Source organism: Neolamprologus brichardi, chromosome 16 (assembly GCF_056152115.1).
Source record: "Neolamprologus brichardi isolate AB-2024 chromosome 16, ASM5615211v1, whole genome shotgun sequence".
Lineage (NCBI taxonomy): Eukaryota > Metazoa > Chordata > Actinopteri > Cichliformes > Cichlidae > Neolamprologus > Neolamprologus brichardi.
In genome coordinates, this window is record NC_142119.1 from 5547299 (window position 1) to 5563845 (window position 16547).

Below are 16547 nucleotides of genomic sequence, written 5' to 3' on the forward strand. Positions count from 1 at the left end.
TGTCAATATGAGGGCTTTAATAATGCATCAAGTTATCTGCAATTAGAATGTTTTTCCACTTTTACAAATCTGATTTTTTGACTTAAAGAAGCAAAATGATGCACAAACAGCTCCAAACACTGCAACAATCAGAAGAGCAAATGTGACATTAAGTCCGGTCTCAGCATTGCGGACAGAGAGCTCCATACCAAGGAACCTCACAGTGGCATTGTTGTCAGTGATTGGTGGTGCAGCTGTTCCTGCAGAAAAGACACAGAAACCAAATTTTTCGTATTATTTTTTAACATTTGCAGGCAGTAACTGTAAATCAAAGCCCTATTTTAACTGTTTGCACTGTGTCTAATTATCATGCTAATTTTAGCTATTTGTTAGTAAGCTAGTGCTGTTAACTAACACACCTGCAAACATCTTACATCTGTCTAAATGATCTGTATTCATACAATACACAAGCTTAACTCTGCTATAACGCTTAAGCTCAACTTACAAAATGCTTGCATGCAGGAATAGATATTTAGGACCCCCTCAGTATCCCTGTTCCTTCTGATCATGGAACTGCATATCGTATTACAGCTGTCCAGTTTAGGTGTCCTAAAAGGCTTGCTTTTGCACTGTGGAAGCACCTTGTTAGGTGGGAATTCCACTTCTCTTAACTTTAATGCATTTTGCAGTTTTTAGCAATGTAACTGTATCAATGGAGAGCCAACCTGGCTGGTTAGCATTAGCTGAAAACTTCCCACACAAATATATTGTGTTCTGACTTTAAAGTACCAAGTTGGTAATAGCCATAATGCTGAACTGATACAACTGAAACTAAACAGACTTTAAATATTTATGTTTACAGTAGGGTGGCTACGTATTTATCTTTTACGTACTATTTACAATCCATGGTGTCAATTTACCTTCCACAGGATTCAAGCACTCATGTCCTGACTCAGGGTGAGGGAATCCATTGCAGGTTATGATTTTAGAGTAGTCGGAAACAGATTTCTTAGCTACTCGAGAAATATTAGGGTCTGAATGATTCACGTAAAAAAAACCAAATCTCTCTGAAAAGCCATTAGTCCACTCAAAGTTGTCCATCAGTGACCAAGCTGTGTAGCCACGGATGTCTACACCATCTAGTAAGTAAGCTGGGAAGAGAAAAGAGATAAGTAAACTTTTTTGCACTTAAAATTCTTAATGTTTCCACAAAAGAAAGGGAAAAAAACAGCTACATTTTATCTGAGACATATTTATAGCCTTCTTCTCTCTAACTGTGCTGGTCCTAAATAGATTCCAAGATAGATTTTTGATACCTTTTAACGCCTGGTTGATGTATTTTTCATAGTAGTGGCTCCTGTGAGTATCATTTAGATCAACAGTGCCCCGCTCTGAGATGCCATTCTCAGTGATAATAATTGGTGGATTTCCATATTCCTCCTTGATAAAATTAAGTATTCTGCGGAATCCAAATGGTGTGACTTTCAGCCAGCCTGAACCTGAATCCAGCCAGGTGAGATCAACAATTGACCCTACACCCCTGTGAAGATCAAAAAGGTTAGATTTTTGAGTTTGAGTAAAACAATGAAATAAGTTTCACATTTCAGTAAACGGCCACAGCAGAGAACAAAGTCAGTGCTAAATCTGTTGGTTTCTTTTATTAGAAGAAAAATGAAAGATTACTCTATTAATATTTATCTAATGTTTGCTTACTTGTCTCCATCATAGTGCTGAAGGTTCTTATAGTCCACAGCGAATGTTAGGACAGTGGTGTAATAGTTGAACCCAAAATAATCATAAGTGCCTTTAATTCTTTTAACCTCCTCCGGAGTGAACTCAGGCAGCCTGGAAAATGGAAGTGAAACCAACAGGTTATGTGGTTGTTGAAAAAAGGACCAAACAACAAAAAAAAGTGAAAATGTCCTGCTGCTTTTAAAGGTAACTTTATAGCAATTTTTTTTTTCCTTTTGGGGCCTGAATGTAGTTTTTTTTTAATACCTAGATTTTAACAGACCAGCAGCAAGGCTTCGCTCACGAATGACTGTCTTCATTATGTCATTGTAGTCACCATTATATACAGGATGGGCAAACCAGCCAATGTAGAACTGCACAAAAATACACACAAAAGACACTTGGAAATAACCACTATGACATATTGCTTTAAAATATAAGAAGAACTGGTGTACCTGAATGGCGCGTATTGCAGCATCATAGTCCTCTTGCTTATAAGGATTTCTGGGTTCAGACCAGTCAGAGTTAATTGTGATGGAGATAATTCCGTTCTGTTTGGCCCTGTACTTGTCATTGTAAATATGCCAGGCCTCAGCATGAGCTTTAAGCAGGTTGTGACCAACAATGTAGGGCAGAGTACCTGGTCGGAAACTGATCCCTGGAGACAAACAGACACATTTGCAGCCTCTACGCTTTATATTTTTTGTTGTTGAGGGTTTGGTCAAGGATTGCTTTATTGTTTTTACAGAAGACATTTTGTTGGTGTTTGTAACAGTACAATTTTGGTGTCCTTATATACAGTTTTGCATGTTCAGTAACAGTACTATTCCTATTTGTTTTATAAAGCAGACAACCAGGAATACTAAAGCATAAAGCTCACCTGGGGCACCTACTCCATAACCATGTCCTATCATGGCTACATTGTAGGGTTCGTTAATAGTTATCCAAAATTTCACTTTGTGGCCAAGTCTGTCAAAGATGAAGTCAGCATAATCTCTGAATTTGGTAACAATAGTGTCATTTTCCCATCCCCCAATATCCTGCAGGGCTTGTGGAAGGTCCCAGTGGTACAGAGTGACCTGAAAGCAAAGGGAAAGGGTTTACTGACGTTATTGAATTTACCAATTCTAGTACAGTTCTTTTAGCTGTAATTATACATACATGAGGCTGAATGTTTGCAGCAATCAGTGCATCCACCAGTCTGTGGTAGTAATTGAGTCCAGCCTCATTAATGTAGTTGGTGGTACCATCAGGAAGGACCCTTGACCATGATATGGAGAATCGATAATGGGTCACCTTGAGTTGCTTTAATATGGCAACATCCTCTTCTACTTTATTGTAACTGTCACAAGCTATGTCCCCATTGTCATCATTGGAGATTCGGAGATGAGTGTGAGCAAACTTGTCCCAAATACTGAGACCTTTGCCATCAGCTCTCCACCCCCCTTCAATCTGAAAGGAATAAGTATAAAACAGTCATTTGAAACGAATGAAAATAGAGTAAGCATTGCAATATATGTGCAGTGACCTTATCTAGGGTACCTGGTATGATGCTGTGGCAGTACTCCAAATGAAATCATCTCGAAAATGTCCATAAAGTACCTTCTCATCATCTGGCAATGGGAAACCATTATCCTTTATGATGTTATAATAGAAATGAGCTGAGTACTTGGGTGTTCTTGACCGATTTGGGTTACTGAAGTCCACGTGGTGCAGGCCAAATCCAACATTGTACCCATTTAGCCACTCAAAAGAATCCATTAGAGAGATTGCAGTGTATCCTTTCACAGTCACACCATCAACTTTATAGGCTGTAATGTAAACAAGTGCACAAAAAAATTAGGTACATTAAAAATACTTGTAATGATCATGCAATGTAGCTAATGAAATCACTTTAACAGTATACCTTTCAGAGCCTCATCAATATAGGCCTTGTAAAAAAACACTCTGGCAGAATCATCCCAAGTTGTCTGTGCTTCTGTAGCAACTCCGTTCTCAGTAATATAAATCTCTGGATCACCATACTCCTCCTTGATCCAGTTGAGGAGTCGCCTCAAGCCCCAGGCCACAACTTTTTTAGTTGGTGAATGATTTTCCTCTTCTTCCTTGAAGTCCCAGTCATATTCATAAGACGCAGGGCTAAGCCGAGCTGTAACATGGCTTACAATCTTTGTAGTGTAATGATTTACACAGAATACGTCAGCAGTTCCCTTGATGAAGTTCTTTTCTTCTTCAGTAAAGGAAGGAAGTCTTGACTGTGGAAGACCTTGGATTTCACTTTTGTTTCCAACTTGCCACTTCAGTGCATCAGGATAGTCACCATTCTTAAAAATAGGATGTGCAAACCATCCCAGTTGGAACTGCATCGCCCGGTCAGCAGCCACCACTTCACGGCGAACGCTGACATCTTTAGGTTCAGCCCAATCAGCGTTGAGGGCAATGGATATTAGACCACCCTGAGACTGGCGATACTTATCGTCATATGTATGGTAGGCCTTGGCATGAGCTTTAATGAGGTTGTGTGCAACTATGTATGGTCCATACCCTGGGTCCTTAACATTTGGTGGCATATTTCCAAGTCCATATCCAGACCATGCAATTGTCTGAGGCTGGTTAATGGTTATCCAGAATTTGACTCTGTCACCAAAAGTAGCAAAGCAGAAGTCACAATAGTCATTAAAAATGTCAATCATCTCTGCACTTTCCCAGCCATTGACCTTTTGCAAAGCTTCAGGAAGGTCCCAGTGGTACAGTGTTACCATGGGTTTGATATTGTACGCTATAAGACCATCAATGAGTCTGTTGTAGTAGTCAACACCTTTCTGGTTGAGGGACTTACGGGTGCCATCAGGAAAGATCCTGGACCAGGACAAAGAGAATCTGTATGACTTCACCCTCAGAGCCCGCAGCATGTAGAGATCTTCATTAAGTCTGTTGTAACTGTCACAGGCTACATTGCCGTTTGCTTTATCAGGAATAGTGTCAGTTGTCTGCGTGAATGTATCCCATATACTAGGACCTTTGCCATCAGCATTCCAGCCACCTTCAATTTGGTAGGCCGAAGAAGAAATTCCCCAACTGAAGCCCTCAGGAAAAGTGCCATAATGGTAAAATTTTCTATGAAAATTTGACTGTGAAGAGAATTTCTCCCAAACTACCTTTGCCTGAGATGGAACTTCTGAGGGTGGTAAAGCAGCTAAACGTCGAGTTAATGGCCTTTCTGCAGCTTTAAACTTCTTACTTTTTTGTGAAGTGAAACCATTTTGCTCGATAATCTCAGAGTACAAATATGCAGATTGCTTTGGGGTCCTTGGCCTGGATCCGACTTCAAAGTTGACATAGTGAAGACCAAATCTTTGGCTGTAGCCTTGGTTTGCCTCAAATCCATCCATGAGTGACTGCACTGTGAATCGCTGCACATCCACTCCATCTGTGAGTGTTGCTACAAAATGAACAAACAAAAACAAAATTAATATTTGAATTATTTTAACTCTCTCTCTAAAAAAAATGTGCCTTCAGATCAGGAAAATCCCCAACACTAACCTTTCAGGGCCTCATTGATGTAACTTCTCATGTAGTTCATTATGCTGGTGTCAGTGAGACTGTCAACACTGTAATCTGTTGGCATCCCATTTCCTGTTATGTATATAGGTAATTTGTTAACATTCAGGTATTCTGTTGAAATGTAGTTCAGGAGCCTTCTAAGTCCCCAAGGAACAGAATAGATCCAGTCAGAAGCTGTGGGACTCCATGTGGGGTCCACAGTTGCATGGAAGTCACCCACACCGTCAGGACCGGGGGTGCACCCACCATTACTGTTGCTGACCAGCCGAGAAGTATAGTGATTTAAACCAAAAAAGTCAGCAGTACCAAGTATCCTCTGGCTCTCTGTGGGAGTGAAAACTGGGAGCTTTGCTGGTACAGAGTCAGAGCATGCGGTTTTCTTCTGTTCTACCTGATCTTTGAGTATTGCAGGATAATCTCCGTCTACAAATATGGGATGTGCAAACCAGCCCAGCATAAACTGCAGGTAACGGTCTGCAGCTGCTACATCTTCAGGTTTGGCAGGGTCACTGGGCTCAGCCCAGTCAGAGTTCAAGGCAATGCCCACTTTTCCTCCTTGTGTTTTCCTGTAATTGTCATTATAGGCATGCCAGGCCTCGGCATGGGACTTGAGAATATTGTGAGTGACCTGATAATGCAAAATCAAATGTTAAGTACATTAGTGCAATGATAGCACTTATAATAAAGTGTGTAATTACAGTATTCTAATAACATCACTCTCACCTGATAGGAAGATTCCACATAGTCCTTTACTCCTGGAGCATGCACACCAGTACCATACCCAGCATGGCTCACTACCCAGGGACTATTGAATGTGTTCCAGATCTTGACTCTGTCTCCAAACCTGGAGAAGCAGAAGTCTGCATAGTCTTTGAAGGCCTCTACAATGGAGGCATTGGTCCATCCACCATAATTCTGGAGTGCTTGAGGCAGATCCCAGTGGTACAGAGTGACAATGGGTTGTATGCCAGATGCAATGAGAGCATTTATCAGCTGGTCATAGTATTGAGCTCCTTTTTCTGATTGGCTCTGTCGGTACCCCGTGGGGAAAATACGGGCCCAAGAGATGGAAAACTGGTAGGTGTCGACCTGAAGACCTCGCAGAAGGTAGACATCATAATCTACCTTACGGTAACTGTCGCAAGCTAGGTCAGCTGTCTGATTTGCAAAGGCCAAGCCCTCATGACCAAACCGGTCCCAAATAGTCTCTCCTTTCCCGCCTTCTGACCAGCCACCTTCAACTTTAAAGGATACGCTGGAGGTGGCCCACTGGAAGCCAAAGGGGAATGATTTCTGAAGGAAAAGATCTCGTTCTGCTGTGGTCTGGGACTTAAATTTATCCCACACAGTCTGATAACTGTTTCTTAACCCTGTCACCCTGGTGTGGTGTGAACCTGCATGACTTTCAGAAAATAAAAAGACATAAATATCACACGTGAACTTTAAAAAAAATAGAATAACAATATATGTGAATCAGAGAATAAACTCTTACTTGACAAGAGCATCTTCCATGTCCAGCTTGCCTAACACGTCCTTCATGTCACATCCCACAATATTCAGGCCATTGTCCATCAGGACTGTGTTATGGTCAAGAAACAGTTATGTCTTGTCAGTTATAAAACAGTAAGTATAAAGAAATAAAAAATGCATTCCCTTTGGATGGGTTGTTACAGACGTCTGGTGAGAATGTCATGTTAAAAACACCTTTAGAAATATATTTACTTAGAAACAAACTTGGTAATGTGTTCAATACTTATTTTACCCGCCCTATTTGTACATTTGGCAGCTCAATTGAGGACAAAATGCAGAATTTAATAGTATAAAATGTAATGTTATAATACATTATGTAATATCGGATTAGAATGGTGTATCCTAATAAAATGGGTCATAATATTTGCTTATATTTGCTAATACTTGGGTTACCAAAAGAAATTTTAGTCAACTAAAATCTACAGTGCAAACACTTTCTTCATTTAACCCAATATTCTTGGTACAATGCATCTGTCATAACAGTTATGCAGAAAGCATTGACTGTGCTCCAACACATCATTTTCTATTACCACTTTACTGGCTCATAATATGATGACATGACACTCATCCCTTTCACTTGATAACTCTTCCACTTTTATGAGAGCAGTATTGTAAATATTTACAGTGTTGCCAAATGTAAAAGCTTATATTAATGTGTTTTTTCTTCAGTAAATACCAGAGGATTTCTTTATTTGACTTAATATTTGTTTTTATTTTTCCATGATTACCAGTGTGAGCACTGGTTTCAGTGGCGCTGGTCATTGTTTTGGTGTTAATATCTCTTAACAGTTCCACATATTAAACGATATTAACTTCACCTTCATCATCATCATAAGTGTAATGCACTTCATCTACCTCCAGTGAGACGAAAAAGTTTGTATGGCAAATCACTGTCATATTTATGAAAGCTCATGGGGCTAGGAAACCTCACGGTCCACTCTTAGTCACCGGTGCTAGTTTCAGTCAGTATGCAAATGTACTCTTTATAAGGTTGGGGAAACCTGCATGCAGGTAAGACTGAAGAAGTCACTTGGATGAGTGATGAAACGTTACTCCAACTGAAAACTCTACATCCAGATGAACAGAATCAACTTTTTGAGATTATATGCTATATATCTGTAAATACAAATTTAGTTAGCTCTTCATATTCATTGGTAATTTAATGGAAAATAACAGCATAAAATATAATTGTATTTACCATTTAGAAATTTTCCAAGAACCTGATAATTACTCTGGGAACAGTCATGAGCAGTCATCTTGTACAGCAGGATAGGCAAGTTCCCAATGGACATCTACAGTGTTACAGAATATACAGATGGCAGCAATTTAACAGTAATGCAAAATCTGAAATGCTAGGAATTTTTTTCTTCATGTGTTTAATGTACCTGTATCCTCCTTAGCTCGTTTTCAAAATTTGAGGAGATAACACAGTTATATTCAATGTGCACCGACAAGAAATCCATCTATTAAAAATAGAAGATACACAACAGCATACCATTACACTCAAGCCTCTTGATCAAAAAATAAACTGTATGTGATACTCATTGATGTATATATAACACACTACTATTGTTTCAAAATATACCATTACATAGTCATGTAAAACACAAAGTGCCAGAATATCATTGTTTAAAAATGTCTATTAAAAAAATTGTCAATTTGTCATATAAATGAATGTAAAGCTTCTTTTGTGGGTCACCACAATGGACAGTTCAGTATAATTAATTTGGCATGGATCTTTATGTTTTATGAACTGTCACAGAAATTTCTCTCAAACTGTGGACCTTTAACACATTGCTAAAACCATATCAATTCATTTTCAACCATACCAAATTAGGTTGAAATATAATTTTTTATTTACATAGCATTAAACATGAAAATAGCACATTGCAGCCCACGACCACCAAACATGTGGTCCTCTGGTTACATCAAATGGAAAACAGGCAACCATGTTTGAGAAAATATTCAAAGTGCACAAACCAGAGGGAGATCACCATTTCTGAAAGTAGCATTAATACCATGCAGAAACTGGGTTCAAGTTGGTTTTTAGCATGAAACAGGAAAACAGGACAGCGCTGTTCACAACCACCAAACACGCAAACCAGGGGAAGTATGCTTCAAAAGGTGATACAGCCTACTCTGAGCTGTCGCTTTCTTGTTCAAGTATCTGGCAGTGGGTTCAGAGTAAAATCCTATCTGCCTCACACAGCCCTCCATGAGAAGAATAAATGTGATGTTATTTTCCATCTTTTTTCATTGCATTGTAACTACATCTCTCATAAAGAAACCACACAATATCATATCTTAAGTCTTGGATTGTAGCCTCAGAGATGCTAAGCAACATCAACAAACTTTTGATTTGGTTAAATCACAAGCTTTAACCATTGCCTTGTAGGCAAGACTGGCCTACCAGGCAATAAGAGTTTGGATTTAACAGCATGTCATTTTACCCCAATTCCTTTGGTCCCTCCTGATATATGAGGCATCTAGATCTTGGACAGAGAACTCTCTTTCTTTATGCTCTGTTGCTTGAGTCTTCATGCAGGCTGAGCAGTGTTTTATACAGTGATCAAACCACTGTGATCAGGCTCATGGCTTAGGCTCAAGAAAAATCTGATGAGCAGAATGTGGGCATGTGACAACAAGGTGAAAGGGTGTGTGATGGAGAAAGATCACTTGGAATTTAATCGGGCTGTTGGGTTGGGTTGCTGATCCAAGCTGTGTATGATTGTCTTATCTAGGCAAGCTAATCTCCAATTCAAGGGTAAAGGTGATTCTCCCTGTACCCTCAAAAAGCTTCACATATTTCTAATAGCTCTGGGCAAATAAGCATGTCTCATTGTTATTTTCAGATTGATTTTCTTTTCAGTTTTAACAATAAAGGGACTTGGTCTTAATTAAAGCTTAAGGTATACATAATGTTTACATGCATAATGAAATAGAGTATTTAACTTACTGCTGTTGAATCTTTAATGTGGGAGAGGGAAGTCATATCTGTTGCTCTCAACCCAATTGACAGACGTCTTCCTGTAAATGTAAAAGTATTAAAGTCTTTTTTTAATATTTATTTTAATATAAAATGTCTGCTGTAAAAATGACTTGTTGGGTCAAACTGTACAGTGACAAACATACAAGATTATTTTAGTGAATTCAATTCCTGCTGAGATAATCACGACAGTCTCTTGTAATATGTCCGATAAATAATGTTTTGAAGGCTTTCAGTATCAGTTGGCCATAAAGTATTTTTAACAGGTGGTATTTTTTAACAGTATTTTAACTTCTTAAGACATACAGAAAATCGGATGTGCTGTGGAATATTACAAAAACGCCTAAAATACACATCTATGTGTTTATTTTATGACACCAAAATGTAACTTTTTGACATATATGAGAACTGGAAAACAGCAAATATGACATTTAATGGTGATTTATTTTTGTTTGTTTTATTTACCTTTTGATAGTAGTTTCCAATCAAACTTGATTTTTAAAATGCTTTTTTTTTTTTTTACCAGTTTTCTTGAAATACTGATTTTGTGTTTTTAAAGGTGAAATTAAAAACTCCCTTTGTAAAACCCTTTGCATCTGATTTCTCAGCAACATTTTAAAAATAGCTGATTTTAAGGAATGTTTTGGAGAAATTTCTCAAGATTTCTTACTTCTGATTTTTACTCTATTTGCTTAGTATCTCATCTTAATTGTCTCTTTTTCTTCTAACTCACCTTTGTCAGGAAAGTGTTGATGGTACATCTGGTAAATGTTCTTGTTGAGTTGAAGGATGTTCTGCAGAAAACTGGGAGCATGTGCAGGCTGCCCGTCATGCCAAACACCATCCAGTGTCACCCATGAGTGTGCAAGTGGTGCAAACTCTTGGAAGGCAAACTCTGCATACCGCTGAAACATCTGTGCCAGCTCCTGGCTCTCCCAGCCTCCATACCTTGATTGCAGAGACTCTGGAACTGTCCATCCATGAAGGATGACCAGAGGCTGAAGACCTGCTTCCAGCAGCTGTTTCAGCAGGGTCTGGTAACATCTAACCACAGCCTGCTGGGGCTGGCTGGGGTGGCCTGTAGGAAGAAGTTGAGCCCATGACAGCGGTACTTTGAAGTGGGTCACCCCTCTGCTCTGCAGGTACTCAAAGTACTGCTTAGAGCCAGGAGGAACGGGATGACTGCAGTCAAAGGCATCATTTACGCTTCTGTCTGAGCTTCTGACCACCTGCTTTGTCAGAGGCCCTGCAAGAAGCATGAAGTCCTCTCTTCCATTTACCTCACTGCTCTGACAACCATGGAGACAAAAAACGTACAGACAAAGAATCCACAACAACTTCTTCATTGTGGCTCAAAAAAAAAGAACGAAGTGACAATATTCACTGGTTGCAGAGTTCTTTAAGGCAATTTTTGTTCCTTCTTATTGCTTAATTACCCAATCAAGATCGGTATCTTGTGTAATTATTACAAGTGAACATGTTTATTGTAGCTGTGAAATATGGTCAGAAAGACTCTGGACTCAATCTACTGATAATTGAATCCCTATCTTGCAGTGATCTGAAAAGTCTCGAATGTGCAGCTGCAATATACCTTTTAAAATGTATAATTTTTATATCAGTGTGAGTTACAGTACATCACTTAAAAGGAAAAAACAGATAATTCGCAGAAATTACAGGCATCTGAATGCCCTCAAGTTGATTGCATTGGCAGAGTAAAATTTAAATGGGCCAAATCTAAATAGAGAGGAGTTGTGTTTCTGGGGGTATTAACAGCAAAGTCACACCCTGCATGTTTTCATAGAAAAAGAATTCACTTTTCACTTTTTTCAAAAACTATATTAGGAGGTAAAGTTACTTTGGTAGGCTTTCTTTTGTCTTAGTTTCTTGTCCAGAACACATTTATTAGATGTACAGTATTTATGACAGTATTTATGACAGTGGTTTTTCCATAACTGCTTATCACAGGTCCCAAAGGTCACTTACCCACTAAGGTGGGTGAGTGAAGAAGTGAAAATAGAGTGTGCTGTACTTTAACATGAGACTGAAAAGCAAAATTAATGACTGCATGTGGTATTAGTCATAATGAATGTCATTAAAATCACATTCATCTGTTACCAGCAACTGCTGGTGACTCCAGTGCAACAAAATGTAAATAGATATGGCAATTCCTAATGCAAAAGTTACTGTATTACACTGCTGCACCAACAACCATTCATTTACAGCTGGGAAATTTGGAGATCAATTTGGAATTAGAAACAGTATTCTCAGTTCGTTTGGATGAACAGTCCTTGAAATGGTTTAAGTACTATCTTTCTATTAGAACATGAGTTTAAAGTCAAGTCCACTCACCAGTAATATACCAAAGGTGTTCCACAGGGATCTATTTTTGGACCTCTTTTATGTATGTTTTTCCAAGTTCACACTATTTTTAATGTAATGTAAACAGTCTGTGTGTGATTCAATTTGGCAATCACACACACGCACATAAAAGGACCCAGCCTGCAGTTCATATTCAGACCCTTCATGATCATAAAATTGAAACTGTTGATTGTTATAAATACTTTAGACTCTGGCTGGATGAGAGACTCCTTTTAAAAACAATATGGAATGCCTTTCAAAAAAATTAAAGACAAAGATCAGATTTTTACATCTAAATCTTGCTTCTCATTCACAATTTTATCTACATTGATTATGGTGATATATTTTATATGCATGCTTCTACATCCACTTTGAAGCCTCTAGATTTAGTGTATCACAGTGCATCATGATTTATCACAGATGATTCTTTTCTTACTCGCCCATGCATCTTGTTTGACAGAGGGATTGTGCTGCTCAGCAATAGAGCGCAACATTTTATGATATTTATTTACAGTTCTGTACTGCATAGGTTGACTGCCTACCTGAATGTACACACTTTAACACTGACTGTACCTCTTCCTCACAGTGAACTTGGAAAAAACAGGTTTAAATACTTTGGTTCCTATAACAAGCCACAAAAAACTTTAAAATTACAATCTCTGATTTTACTGGGACATTATTGAGTCTGACATTTTTTTAACTACTCTTGCATGTGGTTTTTTTTTCTTAATTTGTGATCATCTTTAATATGTTGTTTTATATTATATTTATAATTTATTTTGTACACAGGTCTCAGTCTTATTGAGACTACCTTCGTACACACAGGATTTCATATTGATAATAATTCCAGTACTGTTCTGAACTGCTGCAAAATCCTACCTGTTACTAATTTCAGCGTTCATTAAAATCTTTTTCAAGTGTGTTGTGCCTCTCAGTGTTTTGCATAAACTGTAACATTTTCTTTGATTACACCCTGATGTGCCTTCTAAACCCCATTTCAAGCTTTGCAGGATTTCCTTTACATAAGTCTGGTTGTGGTTTCATGCAACAGAAGGTGAATGATGGATTTATTCACTTTATAACTCTTGCATAATAGCTCCTCATCGTGGCTACCTGCTGCAATAACTAAAGTTGCGATACATTTTAAAACATGAACATGAGCAAAACAAATGAACAAACTGAAGGCACAGATGTTTATTATTGACTGCATTTTACTTACTTTTTACTTCATATTACTGAGCATATTTATGCCAGTGGGTTGGTGTGTCGTGAAAGATTGTTGCTTTTATTTTTCTTTTAACTACCTTCAATAATTACCATCTTATGACAATAATGTTTGGCTTTAAGATCACCTTTGGTTTTAACATTGTTTACTTTGGAACTACAGACCTACCAAGGCCTGGCTGTGTGGCAAGCAGAGGTTGGACCCAAACACAGGACTCCAGAGGTGCTGAGAACTACAAACTAAAAGTACCAAACAATAAACTCTTGGTATGGTAAGTAAGAGGCAAAACATGAAGCACACAGCATGGGGAGAAACATGACGGGAGGACATATCCGATCATGGTATGACAGTGTAAACAGCACAAATCTGATATTTTCAAATCCGATCTGGGTCACTTTCGTATGTGGTACTGAATCCGATACATATCCGATGTTTTAGAAAGCGACTGCTGTTTGAACGGTCATGTCGCATTAAATCCGTCTTTTACGTCACTGACACAAGACGACACCAATTATCAGCGCCGGAGAAGCGCCCGAGAAGACATCGCGAACGCTTCCTGGCCATCCGGTGAAACTGCTGGGAAGACAGCGTTGGAGAAACGTGAACATTTTATTTGTACTGTATAATCTGCAGATTCTGACAGAAATCTGCAACTATCATTTGAAGCACCGCTCCTCTAAAACAGTCTGACTATTTTACAGAATAGACAATATAAACATATTTAAAATTAAAGGTTTTGTCAACTATTGGTGCAGTTTGTGGTGAGGGCAATTTGTGTTTAGTCAGTTTACAGATATAAATTCCATGTACTTGAAGTCACCTAAACTGTGACAATCTGTATATGGACTGTGAAACGTTGTGCTAAAAAACTCAGTTGTCAGAGTCCACTGTTCTCGCCGGCTCTAGTGAGCCTTGACCTCCCGGTCAGTGATTGAACTGGTGGGGTAACAGACATCTCTGAAAATATCAGAGCACTTTTACAAATATGAGTAATTAACAAGGTCGGAAACACTAAAGTAAGGGCAGTGTGGGGTGCACAGAACCGGAGGGATATGTGGTGTCTTGATAAACAGAGCAGATATTTGAAGTTTACTCAGCTACATTCTCACTTGAAAATATCTTAAAAGTTTATTTTGTGACCCAGAAACAGTAATATTTCAAACTTTTTAGGCACTATCCTCCACCATTGCCACGTTTGAGTTTGGACAAAATGCATTCTGGGATATTTGGCTGCACCAAGTCCACACAAGTCACCACCGATGCATGCTCGATAAAATAGGAGGAGCAATAACACATTTGGCTTGATGCGTATTCTGAATTGGAACATTACTTTGTCTGTGACTGATGACGTATCACAAGTCCAACGAGAATGCAAGTACACACAAGTACGCATATTGAGAATGGCCATTGTCACTGAAAGCTCCGTGTCAACTGACGAGAGAGAAGCCTATGAGGCAAGCTGCCAGTGCCTCAGCTTTTACTGTTCTGAGATCAGCCAGGACCTGCAGTTCATTTTGAAACATGGCTAGCATTAGCAAGTAAATGCACTTAAGTGATTGAGCATCGTAACAGATGTCTTTCCTCTTGCTAACCACCTTGGCCAATATGTGTGATACACAGAAGATGGTGTTTGAAAAAGTTATCAGTAACTGCTTTAGTGCATTAGCAAGGAAAGCTGAAATGATGAAGATGGAGACGGACAGCAACTCTGACCATGTCCATCAAACAGGCAAGTTGAGCAGGTGCAGTCTCAGCAGCACTTTTAGATTAGCATCTATGAGAATGTCTGAATGGAATACATTTAACTAGCTGGTTTGTCAACACTCCACCTTCAGTTTTCATTCATATTTTAATTCTCTCTATAGATATTGATCGTTAACCTTATCATACCTCCCACCTACCTAGAGGTCATCACAGAACAGCCACTACAAAACTATGTTTTATAGAATATGATGTTGAACATTAAAAAGCATAAAAAGTATTTAAAATCGGCTCAGTCTTAAACATGTGTAGCAATGGTATTGATCCATTTAACACTGATGGGGAATATGTTTTGAAGAATAATTATTTTAATTTTGATACTTAATGCACAATTTTCCAGTAATAGTTTGTGTTCTGAAGGGTTTTCATACAATTGCACTGCTTCTTTTTCCAAAGGAATGGTTTAAAAAAATCCTCCACCACTTATCATTTTAAACTAATAACAAATAATTTTTGGTAATATATGATACTTACTTGTAAGTCACGTCAGATATACTGGGCATATCATTGCTGACCAATGCAAGTGATGATGGACTTGGAGTATACTGCACTTTGACTGACAATTTAATTTTGTGTCACAGTTAGTTGAAGCTGACTGTGTGGCGTGAGAAGGACGACCCAAGTGCTGACATGCGAAAAACAAAACTTTATCTTAACAGGAAGCGAGACGTTTATTTAAGGCTGGTTAACAGTAGAAAACAAAAAGGAAAAGGCGAAACTAAACAATAACCTAAACTGGGAGAACTAAGCCAAAACATAAAAAAATCTGAAAGATGAACATGAACATGGAAACCTGGCATGGAAAAAACCTGGAATGTGAAGATTTGGCATGAGCAAATGAAGATCTTCATGGCAGCATGGCAGACAAGGAACCTCAGAGGCTAAATACACACAAGAGGTAATCAGGGGGAAGTGCAAACACATGGAGAAACAGCTGATACGAATGAAAATAATGACGACACAGGGGAAGTAAAACTAAACACACTGAACATGGAAACACCAAACTCTTCAAAAATAAAACAGGAAACATAATGGGATGCAGACATAACACTATAACTACACACAGAGGGAAAAGTGGACTGGAGATGAGACATGGACAAAACTAAGCGCAAACAGAACATAATGGCGGGGGGGGGGGGGGGGGGGGGGGGACACGATAGATGAAATGGGTCACAAAGGGGAAACATGTAAACAAGAGGAGGAGAGACAATAACATCACTGAAACACATGAAGGGTGAGGGAGACTTAAACACAGGGGCGAGGGCGCAAGGGGAATCTAATAAACAATGAACTATAACTGGGCAATCTAGGAGCTTCAGATAACTAAATAAACTTAAACATAAACCATCAACATATATGAAAACTCAAAGTGCTGGGTCACACGACCCAGGATTGTGACATTTTGGTTACTTC

The 16547-nt window shown here is 38.7% G+C and overlaps 1 protein-coding gene across 1 annotated transcript; it reads right to left on the minus strand.

Moving 5' to 3' along the window:
- Window positions 1–42: 42 nt before the first annotated feature.
- LOC102783510 (lactase/phlorizin hydrolase-like) lies at window positions 43–11136 on the minus strand. The gene is made up of 17 exons (XM_087830014.1): window positions 10524–11136; window positions 9761–9831; window positions 8190–8267; window positions 8003–8096; window positions 6767–6851; window positions 5998–6676; window positions 5254–5902; window positions 3617–5152; window positions 3253–3521; window positions 2872–3162; window positions 2591–2789; window positions 2166–2368; window positions 1978–2084; window positions 1693–1824; window positions 1296–1519; window positions 900–1130; window positions 43–239 (listed from the first exon to the last, which is right to left on the minus strand). The coding sequence occupies exons 1-17, from the start codon at window positions 11134–11136 to the stop codon at window positions 43–45; spliced, it is 5658 nt and encodes a 1885-aa protein (XP_087686140.1).
- Window positions 11137–16547: the final 5411 nt, after the last annotated feature.

Bases quoted from the DNA above. Each gene is read 5' to 3' on its own strand.
- LOC102783510 (XM_087830014.1), bottom strand. From the start codon at position 11,136: ATGAAGAAGTTGTTGTGGATTCTTTGTCTGTACGTTTTTTGTCTCCAT. The intron at 6,852-8,002 runs GTAAATACAATT...ACCATAACACAG, and splicing joins TCTTGGAAAATTTCTAAATG to TCCTGATGGACAATGGCCTG. The intron at 3,522-3,616 runs GTATACTGTTAA...TTTACATTACAG, and splicing joins TATTGATGAGGCTCTGAAAG to CCTATAAAGTTGATGGTGTG.